Below are 15,133 nucleotides of genomic sequence, written 5' to 3' on the forward strand. Positions count from 1 at the left end.
TGATTTTGTTATGGTTTTGATACTATTTCTGACATTACAAGCCAAACAGGTAGACTTCTATACTTGCAATTTTTTCAAAGTTGACCTACCTTCTCTTCATTGTACCATGGGTAGAATAAAGCTACCCCCTAAATATTTTTTTTCTTTTGGTGCCCATATTCTGTCAAAACATATACACAGTTTGTATATGTGTGTATTGTTTTGAATCAAAAAGAAAATAATTTGAAATTATTTTAAATTTAGATGCAACAAAAATGCATATTTTCCACGTTGTCGGACAACAAATGTGTTATTTCGGGATGAAACAGCATTGTCCCTCTATCTTGAATTCAATTTTAAGGAGAAACCCCAGTATTTCATTCTTCTTTTCAATATAAAAAAATAGAAAATGAAATTAGAGTAAAATAGACAGAACCAAGTGTTGAATATTTAAAAATAGATTTGACACTATAAGACTCCGGTACAGAGTTGCATTTTCCTTGTTTCTTGGAAGTTGAGCAACCTTTTTTATTGAGCCATGATTCCATCAATTTTTTATTCAAATGTCTACCTTCAAAAAATGTTTTTTTTTTTGCATCAAAAACTTGCCATCGGCCCCATAGTGCATTGATGCCAACTTTTCTTAAATTTCTTCCTTGTTTGCATTTTCATTGTTTTGTATGTGTAGCATTCTACACATACAAGCGAATTACACATTTACGGTCTTATAAAGGATACAAGAATTGCCACCTTAAAATGCCATTTGCTAATTATGTCAATGTTTTATTTAAGATTATTAATAAATGAAACTAACCTTCATATTTTCTTGTTACAATCGATTATGTTGCCTTACATAAAGTTGTTTGTAACCACACTGAGATCAGCAATTATTTGATTAGTTTCAGTCAATACATTAGACTATAAAAGCGTTGTTATTGTTGTTGGATTAGTATGATAGTATTTGTGTATTAATAGTTGTAATTGGTATAACAAGCCATGATGATGAAAATTGTGATTAGAGTAGTTTTGGGTCAAATATTAGATTGGTTTTATTTTTGTTTTTGTTATGTTTCGTTAGTTTTTTGCGATAATTAGAAAATAAGTCCACAAGTTAGAACGAGAACATAGAACAAAATTACAGTTATGGAAAAGAAGAAAAAAAGAAGAGTTAAACAAATGGTTATTTTGTTTCATAAGTCTTATTAATTTATTGTTTCAGATTACAACAACATGCAACAAATATTCTGTGTTATAGGAAATGTAGAGGTTTTTTTTTGGAAAATTAGTTATTTACATACATATTTACAGTATATCAGTGGATTTAAAATTTCACATTGTAACCAATTTAAAAATAGGAAATTGTAAGAACCAAATAGCAATTTAAATAACATAATACTAATAAAATATATAATTGTAAAGATAACAAAAAAAATAATATAATAATAACACTTGTAGATAATAGATACAGTCAATGATAACATTAGTACATGTGTGTGTAATTATTCTTTGGTACGCGTTTCAAACAGTTCAATGACTAGTTCTGGTTCGGTGTAGTATTAGATGTAATTGTAAACATATGAAGTATAAAGTTTATAATTTTGTTTTGTTGTTTTTTTCTTTGCATTTAAAGTTCAATCACAATCACAGTTCCTGTAACTAGCAAAGGTACTACGATTATTTGCCACAAACTGTATACTTACACGATTGATTGAATTTCGTCGCGGGTCTCCAGAGCCGCCACCACCGCTTCCACTTCGGTTTCGACTTAAATCGCTATCATCTATGCAAATGTCAGAATCCGAATCTGTTCGACGCAAATCACCATCCTAATGTAATAAGTTTGGATTTGAAATGAGTGTGAAGAGATTTTACAGAATGTAAATGACGTTCGTATTAGTCATATATAACCAATTGATGGTATTATATAAATGATAAAAATGAAGAGTATTGAAAATGAAAATGTTAATTAAATCTATTTTAATTACAAATAGTTTAGGCAGGAAAAATAGATTGTATGCGGGTAACATTTACAATTAAATTGCATTTCTACGAATAATGATATGGTCAATGATCACGAGGAAGATGGCAGGAACAATAGCGAACTAAAAACCTCTCTGATAGTATGTAATTCGGAAACATTACAGCATAACTAAAAAATGTCATAACAATCTATGGCTTAATTTTGAACTATGTGTGTGGCCTATGTATTACTGTATTAAATTAATATTGTCATTTACCTGGGTTAATTGCTCAGTTGTTGTTAAAAGGCGAGCTACGGGATTACAACAAACTGGCAAAGTTTCCAACAAAGTAGGCCTCGAGTGAGTCAACAGTGGTTTCATATATCTAAAATTCAATTAGATCGCATTAATATTTTAGTAAAATTCATTGATTCATTGAATTGATCCAATGAAACTTTTACATACTTGGTATCAAAACTACCCCATAACCTGGCAAGTACGGCTTTTTCATTTCGTCTGCTGCTTCCAGGGTTTGTATCGATATCACCACAGTCCTGCAAATAAGTTTCAGACTATTTTTAAATATTTTATTTATTCTCACTACGATAAAATATTTGCAAACAAAAAGCATATCATACGAAGAGTCAAGGGTAAAGATTTCAATAGAGGCAAAAATATTAAATGTGCAAAAACTTATCTTATGTCTAAGCCATTGGTCATTCAAATGTGTCTGTGAGCGATGATATCTGATTTAAATAATATCGTAATATGACAGATTTTTCTATAAGGTAAATTATTGTATGCTGCATGGGTCAGAAGAAAACAATGGAAGATGAACAAAAATTTATTTTTACAGCTCACAACTTTTTAATATTGAAAAATGTATTGAATGCCCTAAAGGGTACTCCATAAAGCGTTTTCAAGCAAGAAATAATGTTTAACCATTGACACTATTTCCAACTGTAATTAGAAAACAAACAAACAAAACAGTTGGAGCTCATAAACTCTTTTTTTTTAAATCTGATATTTGAATTAAAAGTTATCATATTCCATTTGATATTCAGTTTATTTGAAATGCATAATATTGATATTGAAAATCAGAATTTGATTTCAGAATATCTAATTTGAATTATCTAATTTGATTATCCATTTTTTATTCCGAATTTAGATTTGAATTTGATATTCATATAAAATTCAGAATTTTTTTAGAATAAAATAAAAAATATTTTTGAAATATGCCAACATTAATAATCAGCAAAGCACATAAATAATTTTCTCTGAAAGATTTCTACAGAAAATTTGTTTAAAGATATCCTGAATTATAGATGAAATCTTCCGAATTTCAAATAACATTTCTGAATTTCCATTGAGGTTGTCTTAAATTAAATGGTTTATTAGTTAATAATTTTTCTAATCATAAATTCAGTAGATACGAATTTCGAAAGAAAAGTTCTGAATGTTAAATGAAATATCTATGTTTAAAATAACAATTTCAAACAAAAGTCAGAAAACTCTTAAAAGTTCTCTTTTCACAATTACGGTTAGCTTGGGTAATTTAAGAACTCAGACTTTTCAACTCTGTTGATATTTAGGCCTATTATTATGAGTTTAAGAGAATCACACTTCGTGCCATACAATATAATCTAATATACCTTGTACATTACAATTATATTTTAAGTAAAGTATCTCGAACCTTGTCAACTGCTAAATGTGCCTTGAATTGGATTAATAAGTTCCGATTAAATTGGAAGAGATAGTTTTATAAAAGAAGTTAAAATGTTATCTATTGTCACTTGAATCCTATGTGTATATGTATCTGAAATGACATCGCTCTTTGCGCCTATAAATCTTTCAATCAATTACGAACCTGATATAGACGACGCATCGGTCAATTAAAACGCCTTGATAAATAAAATAAATCGGTGCCGTGTAAGAATTGCAAAAAGCAAATGCGAGAGATTGGAAAATAAAAATTAAATCTCTTATACGAATGTTTAAGCAAACGGTGTAATCAATTAGATAAATTATGAACATCATAAGAAATAAATATTATCGGGTCTATATTATAAAACAACATGCCTTGCCTAACATGGTACCTTTTAACACGAATAGTCATAGATTTGTTTAAAGATTACAAGATATTTTGTGTACGTAAAAAACTTTAGTAAATATGCAACCTTATTGCGATTTGATCAAAATATAAAACGTGATTGGTCGTCAGATACAAAAGCCGCGCTTAGATTATTTCCGTAAATCAAAATTAAAGGAATCATTTTTAAAAAATGCTTTGTTTTGTTTATCCTTGGGATAACAATTTTTTAATCAAAAAATAAAATCTTTTATGCACTGAAAAATCAAAAATATTATTATGAAAATCGATAATATGAATCAAAATAATATACAAACTTTCCACTTTCAATACTTTCGACTTCGAATACAAAACGGTAAGACTATGAAGATCAAATATATCACAGCCTAATAAAATTGCAATGTTACGAATGAAATGTTTAATTTAAACGAAAAAAATGATAGTTATTTACACATACCATATTTGTTGTATTTTCCATAGAATTGTAGACCTTTCATAGTAATTAAAATTAACCAAAAATATTGAAGAATAAAATACAATATGTTTAAAAATGGCAAATGTGATAATATTGATAAATTTGAAAAAGAAACGGAAGCACAAAAAAACTGAATTTAATAAAACAAAGGCAATATTGGATGCTCAGCTTAATATATACAAATTTTGTTAAAAACATTAAAATTAAAATTTAACAACAGAAAAAACAGTATCATGAACAACAAATACTCACACTGCGAACTTGATGATTATTCAGCTGTTCGATTTCCTCATCCACTCCCACTCTAAAAGGAAGAAGGTTTCGTTAATAACTCGTATACATTCGATTTGAAGAATTGGGATTGACATACGGTATTTGAAGCCAGTTAAGAAAAAAGTTAGCAGCACCACCTTGGATCACAACTGTGAAAATTACAATTAGAGATGTTGCCGTCAACATCGTCTGTCTAGCCTCTGATAATGTGTTACGTATAGCCAATGCAAAAGACATAGCACCGCGTAGCCCTAGAACAAGATTTAATAATTAATTCCATAGATCTTCGACACAACAAATTGTAACTTACCGGCAAAGAATAACATGTGTTGAAAATTGGAAGAAATTTTTGGTTTTCTATTTAAGTTCAATAACCACGACAAAGGATAAATATTTACAGCTCTTCCAATTGCCGCACATATCTAAAAGATTTGTTTAAAAATTATGAAACATAAGTTTTAAATATGAATACATGATTACGAGACGGCATGCTTACAAATCCAGTTATAATAAAAACGGCATCGAAATGGTGTTTAGGAAATGTGAACATAGAAACGCCTATGTAGGAAAATATAAAATTCTCTGCCAAAAAGTTTAACAGTTCAAAGATTTCCTTAGTTCGTGTTCGGGAATTTTCGGATAAGTTGTTGAAAGTGTAATGCGCCTGGCATATTCCACAGAACAAGACGGCAACCACGCCGGTGAGTTCTGATGCCTCTGCTATTAAAAAGGTACTGTACGACATGAGAACAAAAAGCGCCGACTCCAAAAGGGGAAAATCTCGAACACGAGTAAATTTGGTCAAGTGTTGAATGAGTTAAGGAATAAAACATTGGTAATACAAAAATTGTATAAACTATATACAAACAAATTGAACTGCATTTATAACTGCAAATCGTAATTTTATTGTTATTTCTCCGACTCCCAATTCTTCAGTTACTTATCACCAAATTTTCCACAAATATGACAGTATTTTTAATAGGTTTACTTATACGTATACGATCTTGAACTGAGGCTATATTGCTGTCGGGAAACTCCTCTGAAAAAAAAAAAACTATTTACAGCCGCCAACTCTAATTGTATTTTCGAGAAATACAAACTTAGTCTACACATCAGTTTGATATTTGTAGACAAATAACTAATTTCTTTTTAGTATTTGATGGTTTTGACCACAATTTTGGTACAAATTTTCACACTTCCTGCTATTTTCGACCCCTTTACAAGAGCTTGAGGACCATTTAATTTAATTTAATAAATAAATTCTGTATCTGAAATAATTTTTTGCTGAACATCTTAGCGGTTTTAAACGAAACTACAGATCAAATAGCTGTCATATCTAGACCTAATAATCAAGCGTTTTACTTTTAGTACGTAAGCTCAAATACATTCTACAGTGCAAATTTTCAAAATTCTTGGTCTAAAAGCACAAAACTATTTTTGAAATTTGCAATTATCTCTTTTTAACAATTTTGGTTAAACGACAATAGCATTAAAAATTTACAGCATTGCTGGATAAGAAATCACTAAAAAGGTTTTTCTAACAATGAGCAATGCAAACGAATAGCAACAATCCCACGATACCGGATTGACCCGATTGACATCACAGTTTCGGTCAGTGGCTGCCAACCCGCTGTCTATTTTTGCGTTGGGACCAGCATATCGCGGAATGCTTGCTCCGGATTTTATTGGACACTGCCGGGGTTGAGGAAACCCCAGACATTGGTTCTGCCCGGTTTTTCAGAATGTCGCCCACCACAGATCTATTTCGGTGCGATGTAATGGATGCACTTCAAGAATTGTTGCGGAGTAAGTAGTTTGTGACTACAGGGATTATGTTGCGACGGCGTCCTCATCGGAGTATGGAACCCCACCGCAGTCTTCCGAACAGCAAGCAATACCACAGAATCTTACGTCACATGTTGCTGTTCCAACACCGTTATGCATCGTTCTTGCAATTCAATTGCAACGGACTTCCAGGCAAAATAGATACAATATTGGAATTAATGAATCGGAGGAATATTAGCGGAGAAGGAAACGCTTTTATGATTACATCGTTTTGAAGAAGGATCGCACCAGAAGTGGAGGTGGGGGATTAGCGTTCCCGTTACACCATTCTGTTCAGTACAGATCTATCTCGCTTGAGCTAGTCTCTAGTGACACATACATGGAATGTATGGGGGTAGCAGTCAAATGTGGTACTGCGGAGGTAAAGGCGGTTGTTGTGTATATCCCGCTGTGAACCGCGTTATTTGCCAGATATTGGCTCGTTCTTGGTACGCAATAAACGCCTGGTACTAGAGGATTTTTATGCCCACCATGAATTGTGGCATTCCAAAAATTTATCGAGCAACCCGAGAGCGACAGGGCGAAGCGAAAGTTCTACGTTACATCAGATCTCTTTCCGCCGAGGAGCGACCGACACTGTTTAAGATAGCTGATGTTGCAAATGTCATTCGGAAAGCTAAGTCATCCCAAGCGTTGCGCCCAGACGGAATCTCAATGGTAATGAAAAAACAACTGGAGTTAAGTACCTGACGAAAATTCTCAACCTCTCGAAGCCACCTATATACTTCAATCATGCCACACTGTTTGATATGTATAGAGAAACGTTGGATATTCACCTATATGTGTGGACGCCAGTCGTACGTGGAATTCCGGAACAAGAATTCTGAAGTTCGTAGAGTGAAACAAAGAGTTCCGCACGGTGGGGTGATATCTCCTAAACTGTTTAACCTTTCTGGAATTCCTCGCCCTCCATACGGGATAGAGATGGTAACGTATGCCAATGATTGTACGATCATGGTATCGGACCCAGTGGTTGATGACATATGTGAAAGGTTGAACCTCTACATTGAGGAGCTTGCCGCATACTCTTTACCAAATGGTCTGCGGAGATAAGAATACAGCTGAATGTGATCGAGGGAAATTTAATACCGATCACGAACTACTCCAAGATCCTAGGGTCACATTCGACAGCATGTTCAAGTCGTCCGCGCAAGCCACAGCTATCTGCGACAAGATGAAAAGTAGGAACAAGGTCCTTAAGGCGCTATCTATCAGCACTTGGGGTGCGGACAAGGAAACCTTGTTGACCTCTTATAACGCGATAGGTCGGTCTGTGGCCAGCTATGCGCCTCCAGTGTGATCTGCGAATACTACTGCTACGCAGTGGAAGCACATCCAGATCTACCAGAATGCTGCCCTGAGAACTGCGACAAGGTACCACCTCATGGCACCAGAGGACCATCTACATGAGGAGGCGAAAGACCCTCCCATAACAATATGCTTTCTTTGCAGTACCTGCTTGGATCTTATCGTGGGAGTCATCATCCCCCACCCAGGCGTGTCAGGAAGGACATACATGATCTAAAGAGGGAGGTCCATCGCTATAAGAGAGCCTCTAGATCAAGAAGCCTATCAGGCAGGTCTGAGTGCCATTCATACACAGATGCCATTAGCAATTGCAGGATGAATGCCATTCTCGGAGTTCACCCACCATCTGCAACAACTACGAATAGAAACACATTGCAAAATGAGGAAGTATTTCCCAAAGTATATATAAAATGTGGAATTTTCCCATTTTAATCGGGGCACCAGCGCACTTCGACTGCCCATATTTCAATTTTGGTGCTAAAATTTTAAGCAGATCAAGTATATATTTGCCTTAAGGGGTTGCAAAAATTGTGTCGATGATTTACAAACGGAAATCTACTTCGTATGCGCTCCGTACAATAGCAATGGACACAAACACGAATAAATAGCCTGTTATCTAGTGAGCTGACAAATGAATTCGGCAAAACCTATGAATTGAATTTTTAGCTTTATGTTAATTTATAACTGATTAGTTTGTCAAAAAGAACTACGCAGCTAATCTCTGAGCTTAATAACTTTTTAATGTAATTGCCCAGCTCCAAAAAATGTAGATACAATTGTTAGTGCAGTATTCCACATAATTATATGATACATCGTTCGTAACATAAGCAAACCTTGCAAATTTTTAGTTTTTATTCCCCTTCCTGTTCAATAGTAAAGTTGCACGTACGAAGTTGACTTTCGTCTCTATTTTTTAGGGGCTATGCTTAAGGCGCAATATAGTTTTTACGATAGTCCTAAAATACAAAAGCTGAAAGAGCTATTTTAACGCCTGTCGTAGCATATTTTCCAACAACTACATTGCATGTGCTAATTGTGACCCAATGCAATTATTATTATATTATGTGTGTACGACACTAGCTTGCATTGTAGCCAATAGTAAAGGGCAATTTTGTCGCAAACATAGATGGAAATTTGTTTAAAAAGGATATCAATGCTGTAAAACAGCCCATTAGAGCGCCGATCAGTAACGACAGCATAAATATACCAAAAAAGTCGCTTAGCGCTCGGAAAAAGGCATATGTTTCAAACTCTCCAGTACTAGAGTAATGTTCTCCATAATTTTGTATCGCACTAAAAGTGAATTGTCATTAGTAGCATGTAAAATAGATGTTTACTAACTACATACCCACTCAAAACAATTGCTACAGCATCATTTAAAACAGATTCACCAAACACCAAAGCATACAAGTTCACATCAACGTTTAAATCGTGAAAAATCGCCAGAATTGTTAGTGGATCTGTTGGTGATATCAACGCTCCGAAATACAGCGTGTCCAGAAATGTGAAACTGCTACTCAAGTATGTTGGCATCAGTTTCACAAAACCGTACATAAGAGCACCGATTAGGAACGCCGATAATGTAGTACCCAGTATGGCGAATGTTAAAATTGCGCCCAAATTGCGGAAAAAATATTTCTATAAAAGATATTTTAAAATGAATTCATCTACTTAAAAGTTTATTAGTTTACCTTTTTTAGGCTGTACCCAGCATGAAATATTATTGGTGGTAAAATAATATTAAAAAATATTTCAGGATCAAATGTAGCTTTTAAATCAATTTCGTTCTCGACTACATCGTAAACTTGACTACGAAAAGTGTAGGCATATGTTTTGTCTTCAACTGCATCACTGCCGTTTGGAGTTAATTTCCCCGGAAACTAATAAAAAAAGAAGATTGGAGAATATATAAAATGTTTCTGTACGTCAGATTTTTATTTTGTATTGAATTTACTTTTAGCCATAGCGTATCAGGTGGCAATGTTTGGTTGAATGTTGAATTAGATTCCGGCTCTACTTCCAAGTGCACTAAGGGTGTTGATGAACCGGAATATCGAATTGCCGCACCAACAATTAGTCCTGCATGTGCAAAAATATTAAATTATAATTTTTATTTGTAGAAATTTATAGAACGAATTTTAAAAGGCACCTAGCCAAAACTTCTGTTAACAAAAATAATAAAGAACTAAAGTGAACATAATAACCAACAACAAACATAATAACCAATTCAAAAATGAAAATATGTTAATTATATCGAATTGATATATAAAATAGCTATAAGCTTCGAATCGGCCCATAGAGACTTTTATTAAAATTATGATAATAAAGTAATAGAATATATATTCCACTAAATTGTAATCTAACAGATGTCAAACTTGTCAAGCAATTTATATCCCTGTATTTGACGGAATCCTTTAAATAAAATCTTATAGTAATGTAACAAATATATTGCAACACTAAAGCTAATAACTTAGAATATATATTACTTTTAAAATTTAAAGATTCTTCCTCAACATTTTAACGCATGTCAACCCTAAAACACAATAAGTCGGATAGCTACATTTTGAAAGACTATCAGGTAGTTGCAAAAATATAGTAGTTTGTATTTATTAATTTTTTTATTCTATAGAAAAACTGGAAATTTTCTACAACAATATCCGCATACATTCATATCCGCAAACATGGGTATTTAGTTCCTAGTAGATATGTTGTCGAGTGTTCATCATAAAACAATCAATCAACTGATTATTTTCGATGCCACCATTAGTTAAGATATGGCCATAGCTTTTTTATTTCTATGGCACAGTTGTAGCAGTCCATATTAACAGTAAACAGATGGTACATTTCCGAAATGTGTACACAAATATTCTTCGCTTAACTCTAGTTTAGTAAAAACTCTTCAATTTTTTCGAAATTTTTTTCAGTGGTAGGTATTTTAACCATGATCACGGGAAACTATTTTTTTCTTGGAGGACGGACCTGGGGCCCCAGATTTTTGACCCGAAAGTCCGGGTTCAAGACCCCGACTAGACCCGGATCCACTTACCCGATATAGACAATATGGGTATCGTTGGAAAGCTTATGAAAATACCTATCCGTCACATGATGGGGTAAGATGTTACGGTTCGGAAGTTATCGATTTTTTGGACCCGGATTTTTTATAAAACCCCCAAAAAGTCAAAAAAGGGTCCATTATGGGGGCAACAAAATTGATGCCAAATTATAGCTGACACTTCTACCTTTCCAAAATGCTACAATTTGTGCTAATAACTTTACTGAGTCCTGAGATATGGGTCTTTCCATCCGTATAACCCGATTCTAACCACTTCATTAAAACTATGTTTTCAATAAAAAAAGGTATATTTTGCGTAAGCATGAAATTCAGAAATCTTTGGTTCGCGTTAGCCGGTGTAGGACATACCCAGAGGAGAAAATCTCAAGCCCCGGCCGAAGGCCGGCTATTTACAAAAAGTGCCGAAATTATGAACCTTTTGTTCGCGTTAGCCGGTGTCGGACATACCCATAGGTGAAAATCTCAAGCCCCGGCCGAAGGCCGGCTATTTACAAAAAGTTCCAAATTTAGAAAACTTTTGTTATTCCGACGACTGCTACGCGAAATAAACACTTTTTTTTATTGAAAACATCATTTTAATGAACTGGTTAGAATCGCGTTATGCGGATGGAAAGACCCATATCTCTGGAACCGAAAAAGGTATTAGCACAAATTGTAGCATTTTGGAAAGGTCAGAGTGTCAGCTATAATTTGGAAACAATTTTGATGACCCCCATAATGGGCCCTTTTTTGAATTTTTTGGGGTTTCATAAAAAATCCGGGTCCAAAAAATCGATATATATACTATAACTTCCGAACCATGACAACTTACTTACCTTCATGTGACCACTTGTTGGATAGGTATTTCCATATTTCAATCGATACCCATATTGTCTATATCGGGTAAGTGGATCCAGGTCCAGGCGGGGTCTTGATCCCGGACTTTCGGGTCAAAAATCTGGTGTCCCGGGTCCGTCCCCCAAGAAAAAAATAGTTTCCCGGGATCAGGGTAAAAATACCTACCTCTGGAAAAATTTTCGAAAAAATCTAAGAGTTTTTACTAAACTAGAGTTGTTCCATATTCTTTCTATATTCTGTAACAATAGGAAATAGTTTAAAAAAAAAAAAACTTTCTGTTGCGAAATTAAATCAGGCTTATAGCTATGGTCGCCAATTGCATACTAAAAAATAAAAAATGCTGACAATGCAAAATAAAGGGATCATATGCATGTAATGTCGTCATTTTTTTTTTTTTTTTTTTTTTTTTGCATTTAAACCCTACTACATACTATAGCAATCATTACATACCATATATCACAGCGAGGCCCGTCTCATGGAGCCAGGAAACTCGATGGTGCTTAAACAACCATATCGTTAAGACCGTCAAGGTAAGCAGGAAGGTGTAGACCAAAAGATTTAAACTGTCAATCCTATGCGTCAATGTAGCCTTGGCATCGAGAGCAATATCTGTGGCTGTTGCATCACAACATCTAGTTCCAAAGGCAAATGTCCCAATAAGAAATGCCTTAGCCACCAGCAATCGGCTCGTAGTGCCGGGATTAATAGCATTATTTCGTGACTGCCAGGGAAACACCATTGAAGTCGCCCCTACCTTTCGCAACACGCAAAAATAACCCTCGACCGTAGTTTTTTTTATAAAATTCAAAGCCTTATCCTTTGTAGTTAAATATGCCGCAACATAACACGAGATTCAATAAATATACGATCCACTGCTTATTCAGATTTTCATTTCATTCTCTTGATTATGTGTGTTGGATTAGTTCTAATAAGTATTTTTTACTTAATTAATTACTTATTATGCAGAGCAAAAATTTTTCCCTGTTGTTTACGGTTCGTTCTTTACAACAAATACACTCCATATGCACTGGAGTTGCCAAATCTAATTCAAATTAATTTGACAATCGGGGAATCAGTTGCAGACGAATGTACAATAAAAAGGTATTACAGATCTACCGCCTGATTTGTTTCTAAGAGAGCTCGTTTTCCTTCAGTCATTTGCCTTTATTTATTGATGTAACAGTACGTTTATATATATGAGGGTTAACCCACTGGATTTGGATTTAAATTGTCATATCCATTACTTTTACGTCAAATAAATCCTCTCAAAGTAGGTTAACCCTACAAAAAGTTCTAACGTAAACATGGCATAAGAAATAAAAACAAAGCATTTTCAAAATCAATGGTTTAATTAGACCGCATAGAAGAATAAAACCAGATTTGCCATTCAAATTAGTAGGAAAATAGTTTCAATCGTGAATAAACCTGAATAAACGATAACAAATTATTTATTTTTCTTCTTAACTTACGTTTTCCTTATTCATGGTTGTTAATAATTGCTTTCAATATTTAGCGATGAGTTCATAGTTCTACCCAATATACCAAGGTAGATCTAACAGGTAACCGCATCGGCGAATTGCTACAACAAAGCAACTTTTGTGGTCCCCTCAAATGTCAAAATTGGCATCTAAGGCGAAAAACATAGATTCGCCATGACATTAAAAGGTTGCGGCAAATTTGTTTCAACCAATCAGAAACGAGGTGTTTGTTTACATTTTATTTTGTGTGCCTCTCGTCGTAATCGAACGTCGCAATAAAAGTTTTTATTGTAAAACAAATAAGTATTAATTGTAGTATTGCGATATTTTTTAAACCAAGAAACTTATAATGACTATATTTTACTGGTTTAAACCGAAAGTTTTCCGGAACTGCAAATGGCAAGAGTCGAATTCTTGCACTATTCCCCGTGATGTGCTTTGAGAATCTTAGATGTTGAGGCTAACTTAATTCTTAAACCTGCACTCCATTCTAATCTCCTTCCTTTATTTTCTTTTATTTTTTTACTGGTTTCACTCTAAACTTGCTCTTAAATTATTTGAAATATTATTAAAAGGTACTTTTAGGGAAGACAACATAAACAAATTTGTTGTTGCATTCATTTAGGGCGAATTCATCATTACAACAATTTGTTTTGACATTTAATGGTGCCGTCAGCTGGGCTGATGCGATTACCTAGTACATCTACCTTGCAATATACAATATATTTTTCAGAAGGGCAAAGAAATCACATGATTATTGCTAGGAACACAATTGGAGCGAACGACGAATTTTTTCGGGGCGTATGTTCGTCGCATGGTAGAAGAATATAGGTAGACGCGTCGACACAGCTGCTGGGACAATGAGCTGTCAAACCAATTTTGGAATTGAAAATGTTGAATGAAAAATTATTTAAATTTGTAAAAATTGTTGAAAAACGCGAATTATAATAGCCTCCGGCTGACATAGTATAAGAAAACATATAAAAATCTACTTATACTTGAAAAAACATTTAATTTTTTTTGACATATCAATGCTCCCAAGCGTTGATGCATCTACCTGTATTCTTCTGCCATGGTTCGACGTCAAAAATAAAACACATATGTGTATATGGAAGTGCACACAATCACGGCACCGGCGAAAATTTCGTCGGTCGCCGCGAACTCAATTAGCTTTATTTCTATTTCATACGCCGGCGACCGGCGAACAAAACAGTACAAGGTGGCCATACTTGTACGAATTTTATGTGTTTTAGTAAATAAAGTTACTTTTTACTTTAAAATTTGTTATGGTCACTCTACTATCTGTTACTCGTATAAAAAAAAAAACATAATTAATTTGTTTATTTATTTGTGTACTTGCGCCTGAGTGAAGATGGATATCAGTGAATTTATAATAGAGAAGATGGACATAAGTGAAATTATAATAGAGAACGTAAAGAATTATGTGTTCTTGTATAATTCATTGTAGTCAACAAATGAGCAAAAAGTAAACAACTTCATCAGCTGTTTTATAATTTCGTCGGTATTGTGTTCCATACGACGAATTTTCGCGGCTCATTTTGTCGCCGCGTAGGGCGAAATTCGTCGTTCGCTCCAATTGTGTTCCTAGCATATAATTTTTTCTTGTAGTAGCCATGGCAAAATTAAAGAAGGTAGAACAAAGCTATTTATATTTTTTTCTTTTGGTGCCGTTAATCTGTCAAAACGTATGCACATTTTGTGTACTTGTGTGTATTGTTTTGAGTAAAAAACACAATAATATTTCATATCTTTGGTTGCAAAATAAATGGATATTTACGACGATAATGGGCAACT

General features: G+C 34.0%; 1 protein-coding gene across 10 annotated transcripts in view; it reads right to left on the minus strand.

Annotated features, from left to right (window-relative positions):
- Window positions 1-12,877, minus strand: part of LOC101901309 (sodium/hydrogen exchanger 7) — a 32,001-nt gene extending 19,124 nt beyond the window's left edge. For 3 of the 10 annotated variants that reach the window (XR_009341973.1, XM_059121068.1, XM_059121067.1), the window contains exons 1-14: window positions 12,291-12,868; window positions 9,885-10,009; window positions 9,622-9,810; window positions 9,279-9,568; window positions 9,082-9,223; window positions 5,274-5,582; window positions 5,088-5,199; window positions 4,875-5,028; window positions 4,757-4,808; window positions 4,487-4,519; window positions 2,406-2,512; window positions 2,217-2,325; window positions 1,680-1,805; window positions 794-897 (exon numbers count right to left, since the gene is read on the minus strand). Coding sequence is in view for 9 of the 10 variants with exons in the window: in XM_059121068.1 (XP_058977051.1) it covers window positions 829-897; window positions 1,680-1,805; window positions 2,217-2,325; window positions 2,406-2,512; window positions 4,487-4,519; window positions 4,757-4,808; window positions 4,875-5,028; window positions 5,088-5,199; window positions 5,274-5,582; window positions 9,082-9,223; window positions 9,279-9,568; window positions 9,622-9,810; window positions 9,885-10,009; window positions 12,291-12,579 (2,106 nt within the window). In the remaining variant the exon portion in view is untranslated. Of the gene's footprint in view, window positions 1-793; window positions 898-1,679; window positions 1,806-2,216; window positions 2,326-2,405; window positions 2,513-4,486; window positions 4,520-4,756; window positions 4,809-4,874; window positions 5,029-5,087; window positions 5,200-5,273; window positions 5,583-9,081; window positions 9,224-9,278; window positions 9,569-9,621; window positions 9,811-9,884; window positions 10,010-12,290 lie in introns of all 10 variants that reach the window. The other 7 variants (XM_059121071.1, XM_059121066.1, XM_020036582.2 and 4 more) reach the window with 7 other exon arrangements.
- Between the last annotated feature and the right edge of the window lie 2,256 nt (window positions 12,878-15,133).

This window comes from Musca domestica, unplaced genomic scaffold (assembly GCF_030504385.1).
Source record: "Musca domestica strain aabys unplaced genomic scaffold, Musca_domestica.polishedcontigs.V.1.1 186, whole genome shotgun sequence".
In the NCBI taxonomy this organism is placed as follows: Eukaryota; Metazoa; Arthropoda; class Insecta; order Diptera; family Muscidae; genus Musca; species Musca domestica.